The sequence below is a fragment of the Lonchura striata genome, chromosome 37, assembly GCF_050655825.1.
Source record: "Lonchura striata isolate lonStrDom1 chromosome 37, ASM5065582v1, whole genome shotgun sequence".
Taxonomy (NCBI): domain Eukaryota; kingdom Metazoa; phylum Chordata; class Aves; order Passeriformes; family Estrildidae; genus Lonchura; species Lonchura striata.
In genome coordinates this window covers 15,199,819-15,227,779 of record NC_140739.1, presented here as the reverse complement: position 1 = coordinate 15,227,779, position 27,961 = coordinate 15,199,819, and the positions used below count along the sequence as shown (strand labels likewise).

The window sequence follows — 27,961 nt, the reverse complement described above, 5'->3', positions numbered from 1 at the left end:
TTTAACCCCAAAACCCCAGATTTCACCCCAAAATTCAGAGTTTTTCACCCCAAAACCCGTGGATATCACCCCAAAATTGGGATTTTTCACCCCAAAATTGGGATTTTTCACCCCAAAATTGGGATTTTTAACCCCAAAACCCCAAAACTCCAAGTTTTTCACCAAACCCCACCGATTTCACCCAAATTTAACTTTTTCACCCCAAAAACCACCAAACCCCCAACCGCCGAAAAAAACCAAAAACCAAACTCCACAAAACCCCAAAAAAACTGGAAAAAAATCCTTTAATCCTGGGGTGGGGGGATGGGGCGGGGGAGGGGCTGGGAGGGGGGGTGGGGAGGGTCCGACGGGGGCGAAATGTGGGAATTTTTTGGGGCGAAATTCGGGGATTTTGGGACAAAAACGGGGCGGGGCTACCAGAAGTCGCGGCGGTGGTAGGAGTCGGGGTCGCAGAATTTGGTGACCACCACGCGGTTGGCGAACTTGCGGCCGGTCAGGCCCTGCATGGCCTTCTGGCAGTCGAACACCGAGGTGAACTCCACGAAAATCTGCAAAAATTTGGGTAAAATTCCCGTCATTTTGGGCAAATTTGGGCCGTTTTTGGGATTTATGGGGATTTGGGGTGAATTCGGGGGATTTTGGGTCACTGGATGGGACAGAGGGACACAAGGACAGCCCAGACCCTGCATGGCCTTCTGGCAGTCGAACACCGAGGTGAACTCCACGAAAATCTGCAAAATTTGGGTAAAATTCCCGTCATTTTGGGCAAATTTGGGCCATTTTTAGTCGTTTTGGTGATTTGGGGTGAATTCGGGGGATTTTGGGTCACTGGATGGGACAAATGGACTGAGAAACACCCCAGACCCTGCAGGGCCTTCTGGCAGTCGAACACCGAGGTGAACTCCACGAAAATCTGCAAAAATTTGGGCAAAATTCCCGTCATTTTGGGCAAATTTGGGCCGTTTTTGGGATTTATGGGGATTTGGGGTGAATTCGGGGGATTTTGGGTCACTGGAATGGGACAAATGGACTGAGAAACACCCCAGACCCTGCAGGGCCTTCTGGCAGTCGAACACCGAGGTGAACTCCACGAAAATCTGCAAAAATTTGGGTAAAATTCCCGTCATTTTGGGCAAATTTGGGCCGGTTTTAGTCGTTTTGGTGATTTGGGGTGAATTCGGGGGATTTTGGGTCACTGGAATGGGACAAATGGACTGAGAAACACCCCAGACCCTGCATGGCCTTCTGGCAGTCGAACACCGAGGTGAACTCCACGAAAATCTGCAAAAATTTGGGCAAAATTCCCGTCATTTTGGGCAAATTTGGGCCGTTTTTGGGATTTATGGTGATTTGGGGTGAATTCGGGGGATTTTGGGTCATTTCAGGGCGGTTTTGGGGACACAGGGACTGAGGGACCCCGGGGCCTTCTGGCAGTCGAACACCGAGGTGAACTCCACGAAAATCTGCAAAAATTTGGGTAAAATTCCCGTCATTTTGGGCAAATTTGGGCCGTTTTTGGGATTTTTGGTGATTTGGGGTGAATTCGGGGGATTTTGGGTCACTGGATGGGACACAGGGACTGAGAAACACCCCAGACCCTGCATGGCCTTCTGGCAGTCGAACACCGAGGTGAACTCCACGAAAATCTGCAAAAATTTGGGTAAAATTCCCGTCATTTTGGGCAAATTTGGGCTGGTTTTAGTAGTTTTGGTGATTTGGGGTGATTTCAGGGGATTTTGGGTCACTGGATGGGACAGAGGGACACAAGGACAGCCCAGACCCTGCATGGCCTTCTGGCAGTCGAACACCGAGGTGAACTCCACGAAAATCTGCAAAAATTTGGGTAAAATTCCCGTCATTTTGGGCAAATTTGGGCTGGTTTTAGTAGTTTTGGTGATTTGGGGTGATTTCAGGGGATTTTGGGTCACTGGATGGGACAGAGGGACACAAGGACAGCCCAGACCCTGCATGGCCTTCTGGCAGTCGAACACCGAGGTGAACTCCACGAAAATCTGCAAAATTTGGGTAAAATTCCCGTCATTTTGGGCAAATTTGGGCTGTTTTTGGGATTTATGGGGATTTGGGGTGAATTCGGGGGATTTTGGGTCATTTCAGGGCGGTTTTGGGGACACAGGGACTGAGGGACCCCGGGGCCTTCTGGCAGTCAAACACCGAGGTGAACTCCACGAAAATCTGCAAAATTTGGGTAAAATTCCCGTCATTTTGGGCAAATTTGGGCCGTTTTTAGTCGTTTTGGTGATTTGGGGTGAATTCGGGGGATTTTGGGTCACTGGATGGGACACAGGGACTGAGAAACACCCCAGACCCTGCAGGGCCTTCTGGCAGTCGAACACCGAGGTGAACTCCACGAAAATCTGCAAAAATTTGGGTAAAATTCCCATCATTTTGGGCAAATTTGGGCCATTTTTAGTCATTTTGGTGATTTGGGGTGAATTCGGGGGATTTTGGGTCACTGGATGGGACAAATGGACTGAGAAACACCCCAGACCCTGCATGGCCTTCTGGCAGTCGAACACCGAGGTGAACTCCACGAAAATCTGCAAAAATTTGGGCAAAATTCCCGTCATTTTGGGCAAATTTGGGCTGGTTTTAGTAGTTTTGGTGATTTGGGGTGAATTCGGGGGATTTTGGGTCATTTCAGGGCGGTTTTGGGGACACAGGGACTGAGGGACCCCGGGGCCTTCTGGCAGTCGAACACCGAGGTGAACTCCACGAAAATCTGCAAAATTTGGGCAGAATTCCCGTCATTTTGGGCAAATTTGGGCCGTTTTTAGTCGTTTTGGTGATTTGGGGTGAATTCGGGGGATTTTGGGTCACTGGATGGGACAGAGGGACACAAGGACAGCCCAGACCCTGCATGGCCTTCTGGCAGTCGAACACCGAGGTGAACTCCACGAAAATCTGCAAAATTTGGGCAAAATTCCCATCATTTTGGGCAAATTTGGGCTGGTTTTAGGATTTTTGGTGATTTGGGGTGAATTCGGGGGATTTTGGGTCATTTCAGGGCGGTTTTGGGGACACAGGGACTGAGGGACCCCGGGGCCTTCTGGCAGTCGAACACCAAGGTGAACTCCACAAAAATCTGCAAAATTTGGGCAGAATTCCCGTCATTTTGGGCAAATTTGGGCCGTTTTTAGTCGTTTTGGTGATTTGGGGTGAATTCGGGGGATTTTGGGTCATTTCAGGGCAGTTTTGGGCACACAGGGACTGAGGGATCCCGGGGCCTTCTGGCAGTCGAACACCAAGGTGAACTCCACAAAAATCTGCAAAATTTGGGCAGAATTCCCGTCATTTTGGGCAAATTTGGGCCGTTTTTAGTCATTTCGGTGATTTGGGGTGAATTCGGGGGATTTTGGGTCACTGGATGGGACAGAGGGACACAAGGACAGCCCAGACCCTGCATGGCCTTCTGGCAGTCGAACACCGAGGTGAACTCCACGAAAATCTGCAAAATTTGGGCAAAATTCCCGTCATTTTGGGCAAATTTGGGCCGGTTTTAGTCGTTTTGGTGATTTGGGGTGAATTCGGGGGATTTTGGGTCACTGGATGGGACAGAGGGACACAAGGACAGCCCAGACCCTGCATGGCCTTCTGGCAGTCGAACACCGAGGTGAACTCCACGAAAATCTGCAAAATTTGGGCAAAATTCCCGTCATTTTGGGCAAATTTGGGCTGGTTTTAGGATTTATGGTGATTTGGGGTGAATTCGGGGGATTTTGGGTCATTTCAGGGCGGTTTTGGGGACACAGGGACTGAGGGACCCCGGGGCCTTCTGGCAGTCGAACACCGAGGTGAACTCCACGAAAATCTGCAAAAATTTGGGTAAAATTCCCGTCATTTTGGGCAAATTTGGGCCGGTTTTAGTAGTTTTGGTGATTTGGGGTGAATTCGGGGGATTTTGGGTCACTGGATGGGACAAATGGACTGAGAAACACCCCAGACCCTGCATGGCCTTCTGGCAGTCGAACACCGAGGTGAACTCCACGAAAATCTGCAAAAATTTGGGTAAAATTCCCGTCATTTTGGGCAAATTTGGGCCGTTTTTAGTCGTTTTGGTGATTTGGGGTGAATTCGGGGGATTTTGGGTCACTGGATGGGACAGAGGGACACAAGGACAGCCCAGACCCTGCATGGCCTTCTGGCAGTCGAACACCGAGGTGAACTCCACGAAAATCTGCAAAATTTGGGCAAAATTCCCGTCATTTTGGGCAAATTTGGGCTGGTTTTAGGATTTTTGGTGATTTGGGGTGAATTCGGGGGATTTTGGGTCATTTCAGGGCGGTTTTGGGGACACAGGGACTGAGGGACCCCGGGGCCTTCTGGCAGTCGAACACCGAGGTGAACTCCACGAAAATCTGCAAAAATTTGGGCAAAATTCCCGTCATTTTGGGCAAATTTGGGCTGGTTTTAGTCATTTTGGTGATTTGGGGTGAATTTGGGGGATTTTGGGTCATTTCAGGGCGGTTTTGGGGACACAGGGACTGAGGGATCCCGGGGCCTTCTGGCAGTCGAACACCGAGGTGAACTCCACGAAAATCTGCAAAATTTGGGTAAAATTCCCGTCATTTTGGGCAAATTTGGGCCGGTTTTAGTCGTTTTGGTGATTTGGGGTGAATTCGGGGGATTTTGGGTCATTTCAGGGCGGTTTTGGGGACACAGGGACTGAGGGACCCCGGGGCCTTCTGGCAGTCGAACACCGAGGTGAACTCCACGAAAATCTGCAAAAATTTGGGTAAAATTCCCGTCATTTTGGGCAAATTTGGGCCGTTTTTAGTCGTTTTGGTGATTTGGGGTGAATTCGGGGGATTTTGGGTCACTGGATGGGACAAATGGACTGAGAAACACCCCAGACCCTGCATGGCCTTCTGGCAGTCGAACACCGAGGTGAACTCCACGAAAATCTGCAAAATTTGGGTAAAATTCCCGTCATTTTGGGCAAATTTGGGCCGGTTTTAGTCGTTTTGGGGATTTGGGGTGAATTCGGGGGATTTTGGGTCATTTCAGGGCGGTTTTGGGGACACAGGGACTGAGGGACCCCGGGGCCTTCTGGCAGTCGAACACCGAGGTGAACTCCACGAAAATCTGCAAAAATTTGGGCAGAATTCCCGTCATTTTGGGCAAATTTGGGCCGTTTTTGGTAATTTTTGGTAATTTTGGTGATTTCGGGGGATTTTTTTGGCGAAAAAAAAAGGGATTTTGGGGCCTAAAAATGGGATTTTTTTGTGGGATGTCCATGGATTAACCCTTTGTGATCCATGGATTAACCCTTTGTGATCCATGGATTAACCCTTTGTGATCCATGGATTTAACCCTTTGTGATTCATGGATTTAACCCTTTGTGATCCATGGATTAACCCTTTGTGATCCATGGATTAACCCTTTGTGATCCCCATGGATTTAACCCTTTGTGATCCATGGATTAACCCTTTGTGATCCCCATGGATTTAACCCTTTGTGATCCATGGATTAACCCTTTGTGATCCATGGATTAACCCTTTGTGATCCATGGATTAACCCTTTGTGATCTCCATGGATTTAACCCTTTGTGATCCATGGATTTAACCCTTTGTGATCTCCATGGATTTAACCCTTTGTGATCCATGGATTTAACCCTTTGTGATCCATGGATTTAACCCTTTGTGATCCATGGATTAACCCTTTGTGATCCATGGATTAACCCTTTGTGGATCCATGGATTAACCCTTTGTGATCTCCATGGATTAACCCTTTGTGATCCATGGATTTAACCCTTTGTGGGATCCCCATGGATTTAACCCTTTCCTAGCCCCATTCCCAGCACACCTGGGCACACCTGGGCACACAGGTAACCCCAAATCTCTCATTTCTCACCTTTCCACACCCCGGGACCTCGATACCGGGATCTCCATGGATTTAACCCTTTGTGATCCCCATGGATTTAACTCTTTGTGGGATCTCCATGGATTTAACCCTTTCCTATCCCCATTCCCAGCACACCTGGGCACACCTGGGCACACCTGGGCACACCTGGGCACACAGGTAACCCCAAATCTCCCATTTCTCACCTTTCCACACCCCAAGGATCTCCATGGATTTAACCCTTTGTGATCCCCATGGATTTAACCCTTTCCTATCCCCACTGCTATCACACCTGGGCACACCTGGCACACAGGTGACCCCATTTTTCACTGGTTTCTCACCTTCCCACAGCCCGGCACCTCGACACCGTCGACGGGCCGCGGGATCTCGATGGATTTGACGGTGCCGTACCTGAATTAACCCTTTCCTAGCCCATTCCCGGCACACCTGGCACACAGGTAACCCCGTTTCTCACCTTCCCACAGCCCGGCACCTCGACGCCGTCGACGGGCCGCGGGATCTCGATGGATTTGACGGTGCCGTACTTGCCGCACTCGTCGCGCACGTCCTCGACGATCTCCTCGTACTCGTCGTCGTCCAGCAGCTCCTCGGGCAGCACCATGTTGAGCAGGCACAGCACCTCGGTGGGGTGCCCGCCCATCTGCACCTGCGAGCTCATCAGCCCCGGCACCTGCAGCGTCACCGGCGTCTGGTTGATGGTGCTCTGAGCGGGGAAATGGGGGAAAATGGGGGAAAATGGGGAAAAAATGGGAAAAATGGGGGGAAATGGGGGGAAATGGGGGGAAATGGGGAAAAAAACGGGGAAAACGGTGAGAAAATGGGGAAAAATGGGGGGAAAAACGGGGGGAAATGGGGGGGAATGGGGAAAAATGGGGAGAAACGGAGGGAAAATGTGGGGAAATGGGGGAAAAATGGGGGAAATGGGGGGAAATGGGGGAAAACGGGGGAAATGGGGAAAAAAACGGGGAAAAAGGTGAAAAAAATGGGGAAAACGGTGAGAAAATGGGGGAAATGGGGATAAAATGGGGGAAAAATGGGGGGAAATGGGGGGAAATGGGGGAAAAAATGGGGAAAACGGTGAGAAAATGGGGAAAAATGGGGGAAAAACAGGGGGAAATGGGGGGAATGGGGAAAAATGGGGGGAAAATGGGGGAAAATGGGGGGAAATGGGGGAAATGGGGAAAAATGGAGGGAAAATGGGGGAAAAATGGTGAGAAAATGATGAGAAACGGGGGAGAAATGGGGAAATGGGGGAAATGGGGAAAAATGGAGGGAAATGGGGGAAAATGGGGGGAAATGGGGGGAAATGGGGAAAAAAAACGGGGAAAACGGTGAGAAAATGGGGAAAACAGTGAGAAAATGGGGAAAACGGTGAGAAAATGGGGAAAACGGTGAGAAAATGGGGAAAAATGGGGGGAAAAACAGGGGGAAATGGGGGGGAATGGGGAAAAATGGGGAGAAACGGAGGGAAAATGGAGGAAAAATGGTGAGAAAATGGGGAGAAACGGGGGAGAAATGGGGAAATGGGGGAAATGGGGAAAAATGGGGGAAAACGGGGAAAAAACGGGGAAAAAATGGGGGGAAATGGGGGAAAACAGGGAAAAACGGGGAAAAACGTTGAAAAATGCGGGGAAATGGAGGAAACGGGGGGAAAACGGTGAGAAAATGGGGGAAAACGGGAGAAAACGGGGGAAAAAAGGGGGGAAATGGGGGAAAATGGGGGGAACGGGGGAAATGGGGAAAAACGGTGAAAAAATGGGGGAAAACGGTGAAAAAACGGGGAAAAACGGTGAAAAAATGGGGGGAAACGGGGAAAAACGGTGAATTTGGGGATTTGGGATTTTGGGGATTTTGGGAATTGGGGATTTTTGGGAATTTAGGGATTTGGGAATTTGGGGATTTTGGGAATTTGGGATTTTGGTAATTTGGGATTTTGGGAATTTGGGATTTTGGGGATTTGGTAATTTGGGATTTTGGGAATTTAGGAATTTGGGATTTTGGGGATTTTGGGGATTTGGGATTTTGGGATTTTGGGGATTTGGGAATTTGGGAATTTAGGAATTTGGGAATTTGGGCACTCACCAGGGTGGCGTTCTTGGCCCCGACGCTCGCCCGCTGCACCAGCAGCTTCTTGTCCCCGAGCTGCATCCCGTTGAGCCCCGCGATGGCCTGGGGGGGTCAGGGGGTCAGCGGGACCCCTCCCCAAATTTGGGGGGCTGAGACCCCCGAGGACCCCAGCAGGGCCGGGGTTGGGGAGAAATTCCAGGATTTTGGGGGGAAATTCTGGGATTTTGGGGTGTTTTTGAGGGGATTTGTGGTATTTTGGGGGCTCCAAAAAGATTTGGGACCCCCTCCCCAAATTTGGGGGGCTGAGACCCCCGAGGACCCCAGCAGGGCCGGGGTTGGGGAGAAATTCCAGGATTTTGGGGCTTTTTGGGGGGAAATTCTGGGATTTTGGGGGGAAATTCTGGGATTTTGGGGTGTTTTGGGAGGGGATTTGGGTGAGTTTAGAGGGAATTTGGGGCTCCAAAAAGATTTGGGACCCCCTCCCTAAATTTGGGGGGCTGAGACCCCCGAGGACCCCAGCAGGGCCGGGTTTGGGGAGAAATTCCGGGATTTTGGGGCTTTTTGGAGGGAAATTCTGGGATTTTGGGGTGTTTTTGAGGGGATTTGGGGTATTTCGGGGGCTCCAAAAAGATTTGGGACCCCCTCCCCAAATTTGGGGGGCTGAGACCCCCGAAGACCCCAGCAGGGCCGGGTTTGGGGAAAAATTCCGGGATTTTGGGGGTTTTTGGGGGGAAATTCTGGGATTTTGGGGGGAAATTCTGGGATTTTGGGGTATTTTCAGGGGGATTTGGGGTACTTTGGGGGCTCCAAAAAGATTTGGGACCCCCTCCCCAAATTTGGGGGGCTGAGACCCCCAAGGACCCCAGCAGGGCCGGGTTTGGGGGAAAAATTTGGGATTTTGGGGCTTTTGGGGGGAAATTCTGGGATTTTGGGGTGTTTTGGGAGGGGATTTGGGTGGGTTTAGAGGAAATTTGGGGCTCCAAAAATATTTGGATTTTTTTGGTTTTTTTGGGGGGGAAATCTGGGATTTTGAGGAAATTTGGGGGGAAATTCTGGGATTTTTGGGGCTGTTTTGGGCAGATTTTGGTGCTGATTTTGGGCAGATTTTGGGCACATTTTGGGCAGTTTTTGGTCATTTTTTGGGCAGATTTTGGGCAGTTTTGGTACCTGGTCGGTGACGTTGATGTCCACGTACTCGCAGATTTTGGGTTATTTTGGGCTGATGTTTCGGGTTGTTTTGGTCAGTTTTCGGGCAGATTTTGGGCCTCTATTTTTAGCAGATTTTGGTCAGATTTTGGTCATTTTTTGGTCAGATTTTGGGTCATTTTTTGGGCAGATTTTGGGCAGTTTTGGTACCTGGTCGGTGACGTTGATGTCCACGTACTCGCAGATTTTGGGTTATTTTGGGCTGATGTTTTGGGTTGTTTTGGTCAGTTTTCGGGCCAATTTTGGGCCGCTATTTTGGGTGGATTTTGGGCATATTTTGGTCATTTTTTGGGCAGATTTTGGGCAGTTTTGGTACCTGGTCGGTGACGTTGATGTCCACGTACTCGCAGATTTTGGGTTATTTTGGGCTGATGTTTTGGGTTGTTTTGGTCAGTTTTCGGGCAGATTTTGGGCCTCTATTTTTAGCAGATTTTGGTCAGATTTTGGTCATTTTTTGGTCAGATTTTGGGTCATTTTTTGGGCAGATTTTGGGCAGTTTTGGTACCTGGTCGGTGACGTTGATGTCCACGTACTCGCAGATTTTGGGTTATTTTGGGCTGATGTTTTGGGTTGTTTTGGTCAGTTTTCGGGCCAATTTTGGGCCGCTATTTTGGGTGGATTTTGGGCATATTTTGGTCATTTTTTGGGCAGATTTTGGGCAGTTTTGGTACCTGGTCGGTGACGTTGATGTCCACGTACTCGCAGAAGGCGTAGCCCTTGCTCAGCCCCGTGGCGCTGTCCTTGACCAGGTTAAAGGCCTTGAGGGGCCCGAAGGACGTCAGCAGCTCCTTCACCTGCCGGGAATTTGGGAATTCCGGGAATTCCGGGAATTTTGGGAACCTCCTGGATTGGGAATTCCCCTCCCCAAAACCCCCTGGGGGTCCCAGTCGCTCCCGTCCCGATCCGTGGGCTGAATTCCAGCTCAATTTTGGGGATTTTTGGGGAATTTTGGGGTGTGGGAATTATCCTGGGATTGGGGAATTCCCTCTGGATTTGGGAATTCCCTCTGGATTTGGGAATTCCTCCTGGGATTGGGGAATTCCCTCTGGATTTGGGAATTCCTCCTGGGATTGGGGAATTCCCTCTGGATTTGGGAATTCCTCCTTGGGTTTGGAATTCCCTCCCGGAATTCGGGAATTCCCCTCTTGGGATTTGGGAATTCCCTCCCTGGGATTTGGGAATTCCTCCTGGGATTTGGGAATTCCCCTCCTGGGATTTGGGAATTCCTCCTGGGATTTGGGAATTCCTCCTGGGATTTGGGAATTCCTCCCTCTGGATTTGGGAATTCCCTCTGGATTTGGGAATTCCTCCCTGGGATTTGGGAATTCCTCCCTCTGGATTTGGGAATTCTCCTGGGATTGGGAATTCCCTCCTGGGATTTGGGAATTCCTCCTGGGATTTGGGAATTCCTCCTGGGATTTGGGATTCCCTCCCGGAATTCGGGAATTCCCCTCCTGGGATTCGGGAATTCCCCTCCTGGGATTTGGGAATTCCCCCCCCGGGATTTGGGAAATTTTGGGGGGATTTTTTGAGGGGAATTTTGGGGGGATTTTGAGGGAACTTTGAGGGAATTTTGGGAAGATTTTAGGGGGGATTTTTTAAGGAGGTTTTGGGGGAATTTTTGGGGGGATTTTGAGGGATTTTTGGGGGATTTTGAGGGAATTTTGGGAAACTTTGAGGGAATTTTTGGGGGGGATTTTTGGGGCGATTTTGGGTGGATTTTAGGGGGGATTTTGGGGAGGTTTTGAGAGATTTTTGAAGGATTTTGAGGGATTTTTGGGGGAATTTTGGGGGATTTTAGGGGGGATTTTTGGAGGATTTTTGGGGGATTTTTGGGAGGGATTTTTGGAGGATTTTGGGGTTTTTTGGGGGATTTTTGGGGCTCCCCCCCTCACCTGGTCGTCGTTCAGGTAATTGGGGAGGCCCCCAATGAAGAGTTTGTGGGCGGAGTCCGGAACCACCGTGGAGACCACACCTGGAAAAGGCCAAAAATGCCCCAAATTTCAGCCCTGGAGCCCCAAAATTCCACCTGGGACCCCAAAATTCCACCTGGGAGCCCAAAATTCCACCTGGGACCCCAAATATCAAACAGGAAACCACAGGAAACAAAAAAACCCACAGGAAACCCCAAAAAAATCCCACCTGGAATCCCCAAAATTCCACCTGGGAACCCAAAATTTCACCTGGAATCCCAAAATTTCACCTGGAATCCCCAAATTTCCACCTGGAATCCCAAAATTCCACCTGGGACACCCAAAATTCCACCTGGGAACCCAAAATTCCATCTAGGACCCCAAAAAATTCACCTGGAATCCCAAAATTTCACCTGGGAACCCAAAATTTCACCTGGGACCCCAAAAATTTCACCTGGAATCCCAAAATTTCCACCTGGAATCCCCAAATTTCCACCTGGAAACCCAAAAATTCCACCTGGGACCCCAAAATTCCACCTGGGACCCCAAAAATTCCACCTGGGAACCCAAAAAATTCACCTGGAATCCCAAAATTTCACCTGGGATCCCAAAATTCACCTGGGAACCCAAAAATTCCACCTGGGACCCCAAAAATTCCTCCCTAGAACTTGGGAGCATCCCTGATTTTTAGGGTAATTTTGGGGTGACTTCAGGGTATTTTCGGGGTATTTTTGGAGAGATTTTAGGGGATTTTTGGGGGGATTTTGGGGGATTTATGGAGGATTTTTGGGGTAATTTTGGGGGATTTTGGGGTATTTATGGGGGAATTTTTGTGGGGATTTTTGGGGTATTTTTGTGGTATTTTGGGGGTAATTTTGGAGTATTTCTGGAGGAATTTTTGGGAGATTTTTGGGATATTTTTGGGGTGATTTTGGGATATTTTTGGGATATTTTTGGGGTGATTTTGGGGGATTTTGGGGCTCTCACCGGGCACGTAGACCAAGGGGTTTTCGGACATCCCGGGCAGGGGTTGGGGGATTTTTGGGGGGATTTTTTGGGTAATTTTCGGGTATTTCTGGGTGGATTTTCGAGGGGATTTTTGGGGTGAATTTGAGATATTTTTGGGGTGATTTTGGGATATTTTTGGGATATTTTGGGGCTCTCACCGGGCACGTAGACCGAGGGGTTTTCGGACATCCCGGGCAGGGGTTGGGGGATTTTTGGGGGGATTTTTTGGGTAATTTTCAGGTAATTTTGGGTGGATTTTCGAGGGGGTTTTTGGGGTGATTTTGGGATATTTTTGGGGTGATTTTGGGGGATTTTGGGGCTCTCACCGGGCACGTAGACCGAGGGGTTTTCGGACATCCCGGGCAGGGGTTGGGGGATTTTTGGGGGGATTTTTGGGGGGATTTTTGGGTATTTCTGGGTGGATTTTCGAGGGGATTTTTGGGGTGATTTTGGGATATTTTTGGGGTGATTTTGGGGGATTTTGGGGCTCTCACCGGGCACGTAGACCGAGGGGTTTTCGGACATCCCGGGCAGGGGTTGGGGGATTTTTGGGGGGATTTTTTGGGTAATTTTCAGGTAATTTTGGGTGGATTTTCGAGGGGATTTTTGGGGTGATTTTGGGATATTTTTGGGGTGATTTTGGGGGATTTTGGGGCTCTCACCGGGCACGTAGACCGAGGGGTTTTCGGACATCCCGGGCAGGGGTTGGTAGTCGTGGGGCCGCCGGATCTTCAGCGACTGCCCCTGGAAGATGATCCCGTCGAAGGCCATGGCCTGCGTCGTCTCGTCCACCGAGCGGAACTGGGGCAAAAAAACCAAAATTTGGGGTCGGGGGAACCGAAATTGGGGTCAGGGAGCCCGAAAATGGGCTCGGGGACCACGAAAATGGGGTTAGGGTGACCAAAAATGGGGTTAGGGTGACCAAAAATGGAGTTAGGCTGACCAAAAATGGGATTTGGGAGCCCAAAAATGTCAATTTTGGGGCCATTTTGGGGCAGGTTTTGGTGAGAATTTGTGAGAATTTTGGGGCCATTTTGGGGCAGGTTTTGGTGAGAATTTGTGAGAATTTTGGGGCAGGTTTTGGTGAGAATTTGTGAGAATTTGTGAGAATTTTGGGGCAGGTTTTGGTGAGAATTTGTGAGAATTTTGGGGCCATTTTGGGGCAGGTTTTGGTGAGAATTTTAGGAACTTTGGGACAGATTTGGTGACAGTTTGTGAGACTTTCTGTGAATTTTGGGACCATTTTGGGGCCATTTTGGGGCAGATTTTGGGGAGAATTTTGGGAACTTTGGGGCAGATTTTGGTGCCAATCTCTGACAATTTCTGTCCGTTCTGGGGCCGTTTTCTGGGTTTTTGGGGCCGTTTTTGGGGTTTTTGGGGCTGTTTTTGGGGTTTTTGTGGCCGTTTTTCGGGTTTTTGGGGCCGTTTTGGGTTTTTTGGGGCCGTTTTCTGGGTTTTTGGGGCCGTTTTTGGGGCTGTTTTCTGTGATTTTGGGGCCGTTTTCAGGGTTTTTGGGGCCATTTTTGGGGTTTTTGGGGCCGTTTTCTGGGTTTGTGGGGCCGTTTTCTGGGTTTTTAGGGCCATTTTTGGGGCTGTTTTCTGGGTTTTTGGGGCCGTTTTCAGGGTTTTTGGGGCTGTTTTCTGGGTTTTTGGGGCCATTTTTGGGGTTTTTGGGGCTGTTTTTGGGGTTTGTGGGGCCGTTTTCTGGGTTTTTGGGGCTGTTTTTGGGGTTTTTGGGGCCGTTTTCTGGGTTTTTAGGGCCATTTTTGGGGCTGTTTTCTGGGTTTTTGGGGCCATTTTTGGGGTTTCTGGGGCCGTTTTTGGGGTTTGTGGGGCCGTTTTCTGGGTTTTTGGGGCCGTTTTTGGGGTTTTTGGGGCTGTTTTCTGGGTTTTTGGGGCCGTTTTCTGGGTTTTTAGGGCCATTTTTGGGGCTGTTTTCAGAGTTTTTGGGGTTGTTTTGGGGGTTGTTGGGGCTGTTTTTGCGTTTTTTGGGGCCATTTTGGGGTTTTTGGGGCCGTATTTGGGGCCATTATTGGGGTTTTTGGGGCCATTTTGGGGTTTTTGGGGCTGTTTTTGCATTTTTTGGGGCCGTTTTCGGGGTTTTTGGGGCTGTTTTTGCATTTTTTGGGGCCGTTTTCGGGGTTTTTGGGGCCGTATTTGGGGCCATTATTGGGGTTTTTGGGGCTGTTTTCTGGGTTTTTGGGGCCTTTTTTGGGGTTTTTGGGGCCGTTTTCTGGGTTTGTGGGGCCGTTTTCTGGGTTTTTGGGGCCGTTTTTGGGTTTTTTGGGGCCGTTTTTGGGGTTTGTGGGGCCGTTTTTGGGTTTTTGGGGCTGTTTTGGGGGTTTGTGGGGTCGTTTTCTGGGTTTTTGGGGCTGTTTTTGCATTTTTTGGGGCCGTTTTGGGGGTTTTTGGGGCTGTTTTTGGGTTTTTTGGGCCCATTTTGGGGTTTTTGGGCCCGGCCCATTGCCGAGCCCCCGGCCGGGTCCCGCTCCCCTCCCCGGCCCCGAAATCGCCGGAATTGTCCCCAAAAGGCGGGCGGCACCTCGAGGAAGGCGAAGTTCTTGTCCTGGTTGATCTGCACGGCCAGGACGGGGTTCCCGGGGGCCTGGGTCAGCCCCCCCAGGCGCATCTGCGCGTTGAAGAAATCCATCATCGCCTCCTGGGGCGAAAAACGGCAATTTTGGGTCAGCCGGGGGGCTCGGGGGGAAAAAAGGGGGAGAAAGGGGGAAAAAAGGGGGAAAAAGGGGGAAAAAGGGGGGGAAATGGGGGTAAAAATGGGGATAAATGGGGGAAAAAGGGGGGAAAATGGGGGAAAATGGGGAAAAAATGGGGAAAAATGGGGAAAAAGGGGGAAAAAGGAGGAAAATGGGGAAAAAGGGGGAAAAAGGGGGAAAAAATGGGGAAAAAGGGGGGAAAATGGGGATAAAATGGGGGAAAATGGGGAAAAATGGAGAAAAAGGGGGGAAAATGGGGGTAAAAATGGGGATAAATGGGGGAAAATGGGGAAAAAATGGGGAAAAATGGGGAAAAAGGGGGAAAAAGGGGGAAAATGGGAAAAAAGGGGGAAAAAGGGGGAAAAAATGGGGAAAAAGGGGGGAAAATGGGGGTAAAATTGGGGAAAATGGGGAAAAAATGGGGAAAAAGGGGGGAAAATGGGGAAAAAATGGGGAAAAATGGGGAAAAAGGGGGAAAAAGGGGGGAAAATGGGGGAAAATGGGGAAAATGGGGGGAAGATGGGGGAAAATGGGGGGAAAATGGGGAAAAATGGGGGAAAAAATGGGAATGGTGAAAAATGAGAGTGAAAATAGGAAATGGGAAAAAAAGGGGGAAAAAAGGGGGGAAAATGGGGGTAAAAATGGGGGAAAATGGGGATAAAATGGGGGAAAATGGGGGAAAATGGGGGGAAAATGGGGGGGAAATGGGGGAAAATGGCGATAAAAAGGGGGAAAAATAGGGATAAAATGGGGATAAAATGGGGATAAAATGGTGAAAAAAGAGCAATAAAAAGGGGAAAAACGGGGAAAAAGGGAGGAAAATGGGGAAAAAAGGGGTGGGAATGGTGAAAAATGAGAGTGAAAATAGGAAATGGGAAAAAAGGGGGAAAAGGCGAAAAAATGGGGAAAAGGGGAAAAAAAGGGGAAAAAAGGGAGAAATGGGAGAAAAAAGGAGACAAAAATGGAGAAGTGGAAAGAAATACAGTAAAAATCTCCCCAAAAAAAACCCCAAAAACCCCAAATAAACCCAAATAACCATAAATAAACCCAAAAAAACCCAATTAAAACCAAATAACCATAAATTAACCCCAAAACCCCCAAAAAATGCCCAAAAACCCCCAAAATTCCCCCAAAACCCCCCTGGCACCTCGGTGATGCCGAAGGGGATGTTGCCCACGTAGAGGCGCCTCCAACAACAGCTCCAAAAACCCCAAAAAACCCAAAAAAAACCCCAAAAAATTCCAAAAAATCCCCAAAAAAATTCCCCAAAAATCCCAAAAAACCCCAAAAACCCCGAAATCCCCCCAAAACCGCCCTGGCACCTCGGTGATGCCGAAGGGGATGTTGCCCACGTAGAGGCGCCTCCAACAACAGCCCCAAAAACCCCAAAAAAACCCCAAATAACGCCCAAAAACACCCCAAAAAAATCCCAAAAAATCCCAAAATTCCCCAAAATCCCCCCAAATCCCCCCTGGCACCTCGGTGATGCCGAAGGGGATGTTGCCCACGTAGAGGCGCCTCAAAGAACAGCCCCAAAAACCCCAAAAAACCCCAAAAAAAACCCAAATAACGCCCAAAAACACCCCAAAAAAATCCCAAAAAAACCCAAAAAGCCCCAAAATCCCCCCAAAATCCGCCTGGCACCTCGGTGATGCCGAAGGGGATGTTGCCCACGTAGAGGCGCCTCCAACAACAGCCCCAAAAACCCCAAAAAAACCCCAAATAAACCCCAAAAACCCCCCAAAAAATCCAAAAAAATCCCAAAAAATCCCAAAAAACCCCAAAATCCCCCAAAATCCCCCCAAAACCCCCCTGGCACCTCGGTGATGCCGAAGGGGATGTTGCCCACGTAGAGGCGCCTCCAACAACAGCCCCAAAAACCCCAAAAAACCTCAAAAAAACCCCCAAAACCCCCCAAAAAATCCCAAAAAAAATCCCAAAAAAACCCAAAAAGCCCCAAAATCCCCCCAAAATCCGCCTGGCACCTCGGTGATGCCGAAGGGGATGTTGCCCACGTAGAGGCGCCGCGCCTGCCGCGTCATCTGGCTGCCGACCACGGGCACCGGCGTGGGCGTCACCGCCAGCCCGTCGGGGGTCATGGTGGGCAGCAGCGCCGTGGCCGGGATCTGCCCCGCCGCTGGGGGGCACAAAAACGGGAATTTGGGGGGATTTGGGGGAATTTGGGGGGTTTGGGGGGGGTTTGGGGGGATTTGGGGGGATTTGGGGTCTCTGGGATGGGGTTTGGGGGGGCAGCAGCGCCGTGGCCGGGATCTGCCCCGCCGCTGGGGGAAAAATGGGAATTTGGGGGGATTTGGGGGAATTTGGGGGGTTTGGGGGGGGTTTGGGGGGATTTGGGGGGATTTGGGGTCTCTGGGATGGGGTTTGGGGGGGCAGCAGCGCCGTGGCCGGGATCTGCCCCGCCGCTGGGGGAAAAATGGGAATTTGGGGGGATTTGGGGGAATTTGGGGGGTTTGGGGGGTCCTGAGGGGGTTTGGGGGGGGTTTGGGGTCTCTAGGATGGGGTTTGGGGGGTCCTGAGGGGGTCTGGGGGGGATTTGGGGGGATTTGGGGAGATTTGGGGGGGTTTGGGGTCTCTGGGATGGGGTCTGGGGTCTCTAGATTGGGGTTTGGGGTCTCTGGGATGGGGTTTGGGGGGTCCTGAGGGGGTTTAGGGGGTCCTGAGGGGGTTTGGGGGGTCCTGAGGGGGTTTGGGGTCTCTGGGATGGGGTTCGGGGGGGCAGCAGCGCCGTGGCCGGGATCTGCCCCGCCGCTGGGGGAAAACGGAAATTTGGGGGGATTTGGGGGAATTTGGGGGGTTTGGGGGGGATTTGGGGGGGTTTGGGGTCTCTGGGATGGGGTTTGGGGTCTCTAGATTGGGGTTTGGGGTCTCTGGGATGGGGTTTGGGGGGGATTTGGGGGGATTTGGGGGGATTTGGGGTCTCTGGGATGGGGTTCGGGGGGGCAGCAGCGCCGTGGCCGAGATCTGCCCCGCCGCTGGGGGGCACAAAAACAGGAATTTGGGGGGATCTGGGGGGTCCTGAGGGGGTCTGGGGTCTCTAGGATGGGGTTTGGAGTCTCTAGGTTTGGATTTTGGGGGTCCTGAGGGGGTCCTGAGGGGGTTTGGGGTCTCTGGGATGGGGTTTGGGGTCTCTAGGTTTAGATTTTGGGGGTCCTGAGGGGGTTCGGGGGGTCCTGAGGGGGTCTGGGGTCTCTAGGTTGGGGTTTGGGGTCTCTAGAATGAGGTTTGTGGGGGATTTGGGGGGTCTGGGGTCTCTAGGTTGGGATTTGGGGGGCCCTGACGGGGTTTGGGGGGATTTGGTGTCTCTGGGTGAATTTGGAGGGGTCCCGGTGAATTCGGGGGGTCCCGGGGGCTCTGGGTGAATTTGGGGGGCTCTGGGTGAATTTGGGGGGGTTTGGGTGAATTTGGGGGGTCCCGGGGGGCTCTGGGTGAATTTGGGGGGTCCCGGGTGAATTTGGGGAGGGGTCTCACCCTGCATGGCCTTGTACTGCATGGGGGTGATGTGCTCGAAGCCGGGGGGGGTTTGGGGGGGTCCGGGTGAATTTGGGGGGCTCTGGGTGAATTTGGGGGGTCCCGGTGAATTTGGGGGGTCCCGGGGGGCTCTGGGTGAATTTGGGGAGGGGTCTCACCCTGCATGGCCTTGTACTGCATGGGGGTGATGTGCTCGAAGCCGGGGGGGGTTTGGGGGGGTCCGGGTGAATTTTGGGGGCTCTGGGTGAATTTGGGGGGTCCCGGGTGAATTCAGGGGGTCCCGGGGGGCTCTGGGTGAATTTGGGGGGTCCCGGTGAATTCGGGGAGGGGTCTCACCCTGCATGGCCTTGTACTGCATGGGGGTGATGTGCTCGAAGCCGGGGGGGGGTTTGGGGGGGTCCGGGTGAATTTGGGGGGCTCTGGGTGAATTTGGGGGGTCCCGGGTGAATTTGGGGAGGGGTCTCACCCTGCATGGCCTTGTACTGCATGGGGGTGATGTGCTCGAAGCCGGGGGGGGGCACGTCCCAATATTTCCGAATTTTCTTCTTCTTCTCGTGCCGGGGGGAGCGGCTGGGGAGGGGAGAGAAAAAAAGGAAAAATAACCCAAAAATCAACCCAAAACCCCCCAAAAATAACCCAAAAACCAACTCAAAACCTCCCTGAAAACCTCCCGAAAATAACCAAAAAAACAACCCAAAACACTCCCAAAAATAACCCAAAAACCAACTCAAAACCTCCCTGAAAACGCCCAGAAAATATCCCAAAAAACAACCCAAAACCCCCCCAAAAAAACCAAAAACCAACCCAAAACCCCCCGAAAATAACCCAAAAATCAACCCAAAACCCCCTGAAAATAACCCAAAAACTAACCCAAAACCTGCCCGAAAATAACCCAAAAACCAACTCAAAACCCTCTGAAAATAACCCAAAAACTAACCCAAAACCTGCCCGAAAAGAACCCAAAAATCAACCCAAAACCCCCCGAAAATAACCTAAAAACCAACTCAAAACCTCCCTGAAAACGTCCAGAAAATATCCCAAAAACAAACCCAAAACCCCCCCCAAAAAACCAAAAACCAACCCAAAACCCTCCGAAAATAACCCAAAAACCAACCTAAAAATACCCCTGAAAATCTCCCGAAAAAAACCCAAAATTCTCCCCAAAAACTCCTAAAAAAACCCAAAAATCCCCCCCAAAAATCCCCTGAAAATCTCCCGAAAAAAACCCCCAAAATTCTCCCCAAAATCCCCTCCAAACCCCACAAAAAAAAATCCCAAAAAACCTCCTTAAAACCACCAAAGACCCCCCCCAAAAAACCCCAAAAATCTTCTGAAAAAAACCCCAAAATTCTCCCCAAACAACCCCAAAAAAAACCCCAAAATTCTCCCCAAAAGCCCCTAAAAATCCCAAAAAAACCCCAAAATTCCCCCAAAAAACTCCCGAAAAAAACCCCAAAATTCTCCCAAAAACCCCCTAAAAATCCCCAAAAAAACCCCAAATATCTCCCAAAAAAACCCCCCAAAATTCTCCCCAAAACCCCCCAAAAAAACCCAAAAATGCCCAAAAATTCCCCAAAATCCCCGGACTCACCTCAGGGGGCCCGAGAGGCTCAGGGGTGACCTGGGGGGATTTTGGAAGGGGTGAGACCCCCGAAATTGGGGGGCGGGGGAGTCCCACCCCAATTTGGGGGTCCCCAACCCAAAATTGGGATCCCCCAGCCGAAATTTGGGATCCCCCAACCCAAATTTGGGATCCCAGCCCCATTTTGGGGGTCCCCACTCCCATTTTTAGGGTCCCACTCCCATTTTTGGGGGTCCCAGCCCCATTTTTGGGGTCCCTTGCCCATTTTTGGGGATGCTTATCCCCATTTTTGGGATCCCCATCCCCATTTTGGGGTCCCCAATCCCATTTTGGGGTCCCCAATCCCATTTTGGGGTCCCCAGCCCCATTTTTGGGGTCCCCAATCCCATTTTTGGGGTCCCCAACCCCATTTTTGGGATCCTCAGCCCAAATTTGGGGTCCCCAATCCCAAATTTGGGGTGCCTTCCCATTTCTGGGGTCCCTTCCCCATTTTTGGGGATGCTTATCCCCATTTTTGGGATCCCCATCCCCATTTTGGGGTCCCCAATCCCATTTTGGGGTCCCCAGCCCCATTTTGGGGTCCCCAATCCCATTTTTGGGGTCCCCAACTCCATTTTTGAGATCCTCAGCCCAAATTTGGGGTCCCCACTCCCAAATTTGGGGTGCCTTCCCATTTCTGGGGTCCCTTCCCCATTTTTGGGGATGCTTATCCCCATTTTTGGGATACCCATCCCCATTTTGGGGTCCCTAGCCCCATTTTGGGGTCCCCAATCCCATTTTTGGGGTCCCCAACCTCATTTTGGAGTCCCCAGTCCCATTTTTGGATCCCCAATCCCATTTTTGGGGCTCCCAGCCCCATTTTTGGGGGGTCTCACCTCAATCCTGGTGGTCCTGGGGTGTTCCCAGTGCTCCCAGTAACCCCAGTGCCAACTCCCAGTATCCCCAGTATCCCCAGTGACCGATCCCAGTATTCCCAGTATCCCCAGTGCCTATTCCCAGTATTCCCAGTGCTCCCAATGCTCCCAGTATCTCCAGGGCTGTTCCCAGTGCCAATTCCCAGTAGTCCCAGTAATCCCAGTGCCAATTCCCAGTGCTCCCAGTATCCCCAGTCCCAATTCCCAGTATCCCCAGTATCCCCAGTGACTGATCCCAGTGCTCCCAGTATCCCCAGTGCCAATTCCCAGTATCCCCAGTGACTGATCCCAGTGCTCCCAGTATCCCCAGTCCCAATTCCCAGTATCCCCAGTGACCGATCCCAGTGCTCCCAGTATCCCCAGTGCCCATTCCCAGTATCCCCAGTATCCCAGTGCCCATTCCCAGTGCTCCCAGTGCCCATTCCCAGTATCCCCAGTATCCCCAGTGCCCATTCCCAGCATTCCCAGTATCCCCAGTATCCCAGTGCCCATTCCCAGTATCCCCAGTATCCCCAGTGCCCATTCCCAGTATCCCCAGTATCCCAGTGCCCATTCCCAGTATTCCCAGTGCTCCCAGTTACCGGCGGCGGCGGCGGTCGCGGGACACGCTGCGCTGGTCGCGGTTGCGGCGCTCCCAGTGCTCCCAGTATCCCCAGTGCCCATTCCCAGTATTCCCAGTATTCCCAGTGCTCCCAGTTACCGGCGGCGGCGGCGGTCGCGGGACACGCTGCGCTGGTCGCGGTTGCGGCGCTCCCAGTGCTCCCAGTATCCCAGTGCCCATTCCCAGTATCCCCAGTGCTCCCAGTGCCCATTCCCAGTATCCCCAGTGCCCATCCCCAGTATCCCCAGTATCCCAGTGCCCATCCCCAGTATCCCCAGTATCCCCAGTGCCCATTCCCAGTGTCCCCAGTATTCCCAGTGCTCCCAGTTACCGGCGGCGGCGGCGGTCGCGGGACACGCTGCGCTGGTCGCGGTTGCGGCGCTCCCGGTGCTCCCAGTATCCCAGTGCCCATTCCCAGTGCTCCCAGTGCCCATTCCCAGTATCCCCAGTATCCCCAGTGCCCATTCCCAGTATTCCCAGTGCCCCCAGTGCCCATTCCCAGTATTCCCAGTATTCCCAGTGCTCCCAGTTACCGGCGGCGGCGGCAGTCGCGGGACACGCTGCGCTGGTCGCGGTTGCGGCGCTCCCAGTGCTCCCAGTATCCCAGTGCCCATTCCCAGTGCTCCCAGTGCCCATTCCCAGTATCCCCAGTATCCCCAGTGCCCATTCCCAGTATTCCCAGTATTCCCGTGCCCCCAGTGCCCATTCCCAGTATTCCCAGTGCTCCCAGTTACCGGCGGCGGCGGCGGTCGCGGGACACGCTGCGCTGGTCGCGGTTGCGGCGCTCCCGGGAGCGGCTGCTCCCAGTGCTCCCAGTATCCCAGTGCCCATTCCCAGTATCCCCAGTGCCCCCAGTGCCCATTCCCAGTATTCCCAGTATTCCCAGTGCTCCCAGTTACCGGCAGCGGCGGCGGTCGCGGGACACGCTGCGCTGGTCGCGGTTGCGGCGCTCCCAGTGCTCCCAGTATCCCAGTGCCCATTCCCAGTGCTCCCAGTGCCCATTCCCAGTATCCCCAGTATTCCCAGTGCCCATTCCCAGTATTCCCAGTATTCCCAGTATTCCCAGTTTCCCCAGTTACCGGCGGCGGCGGCGGTCGCGGGACACGCTGCGCTGGTCGCGGTTGCGGCGCTCCCAGTGCTCCCAGTATCCCAGTGCCCATTCCCAGTGCTCCCAGTGCCCATTCCCAGTATCCCCAGTATCCCAGTGCCCATTCCCAGTATTCCCAGTGCTCCCAGTTACCGGCGGCGGCGGCGGTCGCGGGACACGCTGCGCTGGTCGCGGTTGCGGCGCTCCCAGTGCTCCCAGTATCCCCAGTATCCCCAGTGCCCATTCCCAGTATTCCCAGTATCCCCAGTGCCCATTCCCAGTATTCCCAGTTTCCCCAGTTACCGGCGGCGGCGGCGGTCGCGGGACACGCTGCGCTGGTCGCGGTTGCGGCGCTCCCAGTGCTCCCAGTATCCCAGTGCCCATTCCCAGTATCCCCAGTATCCCAGTGCCCATTCCCAGTATCCCCAGTATCCCCAGTGCCCATTCCCAGTATTCCCAGTATTCCCAGTATTCCCAGTTTCCCCAGTTACCGGCGGCGGCGGCGGTCGCGGGACACGCTGCGCTGGTCGCGGTTGCGGCGCTCCCGGGAGCGGCTGCTCCCAGTGCTCCCAGTATCCCAGTGCCCATTCCCAGTGCTCCCAGTGCCCATTCCCAGTATCCCCAGTGCCCCCAGTGCCCATTCCCAGTATCCCCAGTATCCCCAGTGCTCCCAGTTACCGGCGGCGGCGGCGGTCGCGGGACACGCTGCGCTGGTCGCGGTTGCGGCGCTCCCAGTGCTCCCAGTATCCCAGTGCCCATTCCCAGTATTCCCAGTGCTCCCAGTATCCCAGTGCCCATTCCCAGTGCTCCCAGTGCCCATTCCCAGTGCTCCCAGTATCCCCAGTGCCCATTCCCAGTATTCCCAGTGCTCCCAGTTACCGGCGGCGGCGGCGGTCGCGGGACACGCTGCGCTGGTCGCGGTTGCGGCGATCCCGGGAGCGGCTGCTCCCAGTGCTCCCAGTATCCCAGTGCCCATTCCCAGTGCTCCCAGTGCCCATTCCCAGTATCCCCAGTGCCCCCAGTGCCCATTCCCAGTGCTCCCAGTATTCCCAGTGCTCCCAGTTACCGGCGGCGGCGGCGGTCGCGGGACACGCTGCGCTGGTCGCGGTTGCGGCGCTCTCGGGAGCGGCTGCTCCCAGTGCTCCCAGTATCCCAATGCCCATTCCCAGTGCTCCCAGTGCCCATTCCCAGTATCCCCAGTATCCCCAGTGCCCATTCCCAGTATTCCCAGTATTCCCAGTGCTCCCAGTTACCGGCGGCGGCGGCGGTCGCGGGACACGCTGCGCTGGTCGCGGTTGCGGCGCTCCCAGTGCTCCCAGTATCCCAGTGCCCATTCCCAGTGCTCCCAGTGCTCCCAGTGCCCATTCCCAGTATTCCCAGTATTCCCAGTTTCCCCAGTTACCGGCGGCGGCGGCGGTCGCGGGACACGCTGCGCTGGTCGCGGTTGCGGCGCTCCCGGGAGCGGCTGCGCCGTTTGCGGTCGCGGCTGCGCGAGCGGCTGTGGGAGCGCTTGCGGTGCCGGTTCTCCTTGTCCCGCTCTGCGAGGGGAGGAAACACCCAAAATCGGCCAAAATTAACCCAAAATAGCTCAAAATTAACCCAAAATGGGCCAAAATTAACCCAAAATGGGCCAAAATTAACCCAAAATATCCCAAAATAAACCCAAAATAAACCAAAATAACCCAACATATCATAAACTAAACTCAAACTAATCCAAACCCCCGGTTCTCCTTGTCCCGCTCTGCGAGGGGAGGAAACACCCAAAATCGGCCAAAATTAACCCAAAATGGCCCCAAATTAACCCAAAATATCCCAAAATTAACCCAAAATGGCCCAAAATTAACCCAAAATAAACCTAAAATAAACCAAAATATCCCAAACTAACCCAAAGCCCCGGTTCTCCTTGTCCCGCTCTGCGAGGGGAGGAAACACCCAAAATCGGCCAAAATTAACCCAAAATAGCTCAAAATTAACCCAAAATGGGCCAAAATTAACCCAAAATTAACCCGAAATATCCCAAAATATCCCAAAATAAACCTAAAATAAACCAAAATATCCCAAACTAACCCAAACCCCCGGTTCTCCTTGTCCCGCTCTGCAAGGGGAGAAAACACCCAAAATGCACCAAAATTAACCCAAAATGGCCCAAAATTAACCCAAAATGGCCCAAAATTAACCCAAAATAGCTCAAAATTAACCCAAAATGGCCCAAAATTAACCCAAAATAGCTCAAAATAAGCCCAAAATAAACCTAAAATAAACCAAAATATCACAAACAAGCCAAACCCCCGGTTCTCCTTGTCCCACTCTGCAAGGGGAGGAAAAGTCCCAAAATCAACCCAAATATCCCAAAATATCCCAAAATTTACCCAAAATATCCCAAAATAACCCAAAATATCCCAAAATAACCCAACATATCATAAAATAAACCCAAACTAACCCAAACCCCCGGTTCTCCTTGTCCCGCTCTGCGAGGGGAGAAAACACCCAAAATGGCCCAAAATTAACCCAATATGGGCCAAAATTAACCCAAAATGGGCCAAAATTAACCCAAAATGGCCCAAAAATCACAAAATAAACCCAAAATATACCCCAAATCAACCCAAAATATCCCAAACTAACCCAAACCCCCGGTTCTCCTTGTCCCACTCTGCGAGGGGAGAAAACACCCAAAATGGCCCAAAATTAACCCAAAATGGCCCCAAATTAACCCAAAATAGCCCCAAAGATACCCAAAATATCCCAAAATAAACCCAAAATAAACCTAAAATAAACCAAAATATCCCAAACTAACCCAAACCCCCGGTTCTCCTTGTCCCGCTCTGCGAGGGGAGAAAACACCCAAAATGGGCCAAAATTAACCCAAAATGGCCCCAAATTAACCCAAAATGGCCCCAAATTAACCCAAAATGGCCCCAAATTAACCCAAAATGGGCCAAAATTAACCCAAAATAAACCTAAAATAAACCTAAAATAAACCAAAATAACCCAACATATCATAAAATAAACTCAAACTAATCCAAACCCCCGGTTCTCCTTGTCCCGCTCTGCGAGGGGAGAAAATACCCCAAAATCAACCCCAAAAAAGTGGAAAAAAACCAAAATTATCCCAAAATTGGTTGGGGGGGGGAAAAACCCAAAATTATCCCAAAACTGTGAGGGGAAAAATCCAAAATTATCCCAAAATTGGGAGGTAAAACCCCAAAATTATCCCAAAATTGGGGGGGAAAAGACCCAGAATTATCCCAAAATTTGGGTGGAAAAAACCCCAAAATTATCCCAAAATTGGGGGGGGAGGAAACCCCAAAATTATCCCAAAATTGTGAGGGGAAAAATCCAAAATTATCCCAAAATTGGGGGGGGAAAAGACCCAAAATTATCCCAAAATTTGGGTGGAAAAAACCCCAAATTCTCCCAAAATTGGGGGGGAAAAAACCCAAAATTATCCCAAAATTGTGAGGGGAAAAATCCAAAATTATCCCAAAATTGGGAGGTAAAACCCCAAAATTATCCCAAAATTGTGGGGGAAAAACCCAAAATTATCCCAAAATTTGGGGGGGATCCAAAATTGGAGGAGGGGACCCCAAAATTTGGGGGAGGGGGTCACGAAGGATGAACCCAAAATTTGGGGGGATCCAAAATTCGAGGGGGGGGGTTCCCCAAAATTGGGGTGGGGTCAAAAATTGGGGAGGGGGGGACCCCAAATTCCCGTGGGGGGGACCCCAAATTAAGAGGGGAGTCCCCAAATTTGGGGAGGGGGGACCTCAAATTAGGAGGGGGGATCCCCAAATTTGGGGTGGGGGTCAAAAATTGGGGTGGGGGTCAAAATTGGAATGGGGGGGATCCCAAATTCGTGAGGAGGGACCCCAAATTAAGAAGGGGATCCCCAAATTTGGGGAGGGGGAACCCCAAATTAAGAGGGGGATCCCCAAATTTGGGGTGGGGGGACCCCAAATTTTGGGGTGGAGGTCAAAATTGGAATGGGGGGGGATCCCAAATTCTTGAGGAGGGACCTTAAATTAAGAGGGGGATCCCGAAATTTGGGGTGGGGGGACCCCAAATTTTGGGGTGGGGTCAAAATTGGAATGGGGGAGACCCCAAATTCGTGTGGGGGGACCCCAAATTAAGAGGGGGGTCCCCAAATTTGGGGTGGGGGGACCCCAAAAATTGGAGGTGGGGGACAAAATTGGGGTGGGGGAACCCCAAATTAAGAGCGGGGTCCCCAAATTTTGGGGTGGGGTCAAAATTGGGGTGGGGAAACCCCAAATTAAGAGGGGGGGATCCCCAAATTAGGGAGGGCGAACCCCAAAATTGGGGGTGGGGGTCAAAATTGGAGAGGGGGGACCCCAAATTAAGAGGGGGGATCCCCAAATTTGGGGTGGGGGAACCCCAAATTAAGAGGGGGGGGTCTCCAAATTAGGGAGGGCGAACCCCAAAATTGGGGGGGGGGGTCAAAATTGGAGAGGGGGGATCCCAAATTCGTGTGGGGGGACCCCAAATTAAGAGGGGGATCCCAAATTCGTGTGGGGGGGACCCCAAATTTAGAAGGGGATCCCCAAATTTGGGGAGGGCGAACCCCAAAATTGGGGGGGGGGTCAAAACCAATGGCGGACGAGCCCAATTTGGGGAAGGGGAGGGGGGGGCACCGAAAGTCGAACCCAAATTTTCGGGGGGAGAACCCAAACCGGGACTGGAGGAACCCCAAAACCGGGGGGGGGGAACCCCAAATTTGGGCTGGGGTGGTGGGGGGGGGTCTCCCCCAATTTTTGGGGGGGTCTCCCCCGTTCCCCCCCCCCGTGAGGCGCGGCCCGTGGGGGGGGCGGGGCCGGTACCTTGTTTGTTCTCGTTCAGCTGCCGCTCGAACTCGTCGAAGTCGGACATGGCGGCGGCTCCCCGGGAGCCTCCCGGAGCTTTCCCGGCGCCTCCCCGGAGCTTTCCCGGAGCTCTCCCGGCGCCTCCCCGCTCCTCACGGCCGCCCTCAGGCCGCGCCGCCTCCGCCCGCGCTCCGCCGCTTCCGGCCGCGCTCGGCCGCTTCCGGCCGCGCTCGGCCGCTTCCGGCCGCGCCTTCGGCTCCTTCCGCCGCCGCTTCGGCAATTCCCGGCAGCGCTCGGCGCCTCCCGCCAGCGCTCGGCGCTTCCGGTCCCGCTCGGAACTTCCGGCGCCGCTCGGGAATTTCCGGCGCCGCTCGGGAACTTCCGGCCCCGCTCGGCTTTTCCCGCCGCTTCCCGGCCCCGCTCGGGCCCGAAGCCCGCTCCCCTTTTTCCCCTTTTTCCCTTTTTTCCCTTTTTTCCCCTTTTTCCCCTTTTTCCCCTTTTTTCCCCTTTTTCCCCTTTTGTCCTTTTTCCCCTTTTCCCCTTTTTTCCCCTTTTTCCCCTTTTTCCCTTTTTTCCCTTTTTCCCTTTTTCCCCTTTCCCCTTTTTTCCCCTCTTTCCCCTTTTTCCCCTTTTTCCCCTCTTCCCCTCTTCCCCTCTTCCCCTTTCTTCCCTTTTCCCTCTTCCCC

The 27,961-nt window shown here is 52.3% G+C and overlaps 1 protein-coding gene across 13 annotated transcripts; it reads right to left on the bottom strand.

Moving 5' to 3' along the window:
- Positions 1-266: 266 nt before the first annotated feature.
- On the bottom strand, positions 267-27,509 carry U2AF2 (U2 small nuclear RNA auxiliary factor 2). 13 transcript variants are annotated; one of them, XM_085565872.1, is made up of 12 exons: positions 27,294-27,505; positions 23,864-23,999; positions 19,869-19,898; positions 18,744-18,847; positions 16,774-16,925; positions 14,617-14,733; positions 12,737-12,875; positions 11,049-11,128; positions 9,825-9,947; positions 7,963-8,049; positions 6,335-6,583; positions 267-548 (listed from the first exon to the last, which is right to left on the bottom strand). In XM_085565872.1, exons 1-12 carry the CDS (start codon positions 27,340-27,342, stop codon positions 414-416), a joined length of 1,401 nt encoding a protein of 466 aa, XP_085421998.1. In that variant the 5' UTR covers positions 27,343-27,505; the 3' UTR covers positions 267-413. The 13 variants fall into 13 exon arrangements, with proteins under 13 accessions (XP_085421998.1, XP_085421999.1, XP_085421993.1 ...); XM_085565866.1 differs by lacking the exon at positions 267-548 and adding an exon at positions 591-4,922 and having other exon boundaries at positions 27,294-27,509; XM_085565873.1 differs by lacking the exon at positions 19,869-19,898.
- Between the last annotated feature and the right edge of the window lie 452 nt (positions 27,510-27,961).

What these genes read in the sequence shown, in the direction of transcription:
- U2AF2 (XM_085565862.1), bottom strand. Translation starts at nt 21,554, where the DNA reads ATGGGCACTGGGATACTGGGAGCACTGGGAGCGCCGCAACCGCGACCA. An exon ending in ATTACCTGAACGACGACCAG is followed by an intron (nt 9,948 to 11,048) that starts GTGAGGGGGGGA and finishes AATTCCCGGCAG; the next exon opens with GTGAAGGAGCTGCTGACGTC. An exon ending in GGGCCAAGAACGCCACCCTG is followed by an intron (nt 6,584 to 7,962) that starts GTGAGTGCCCAA and finishes TTCCCCGCTCAG; the next exon opens with AGCACCATCAACCAGACGCC.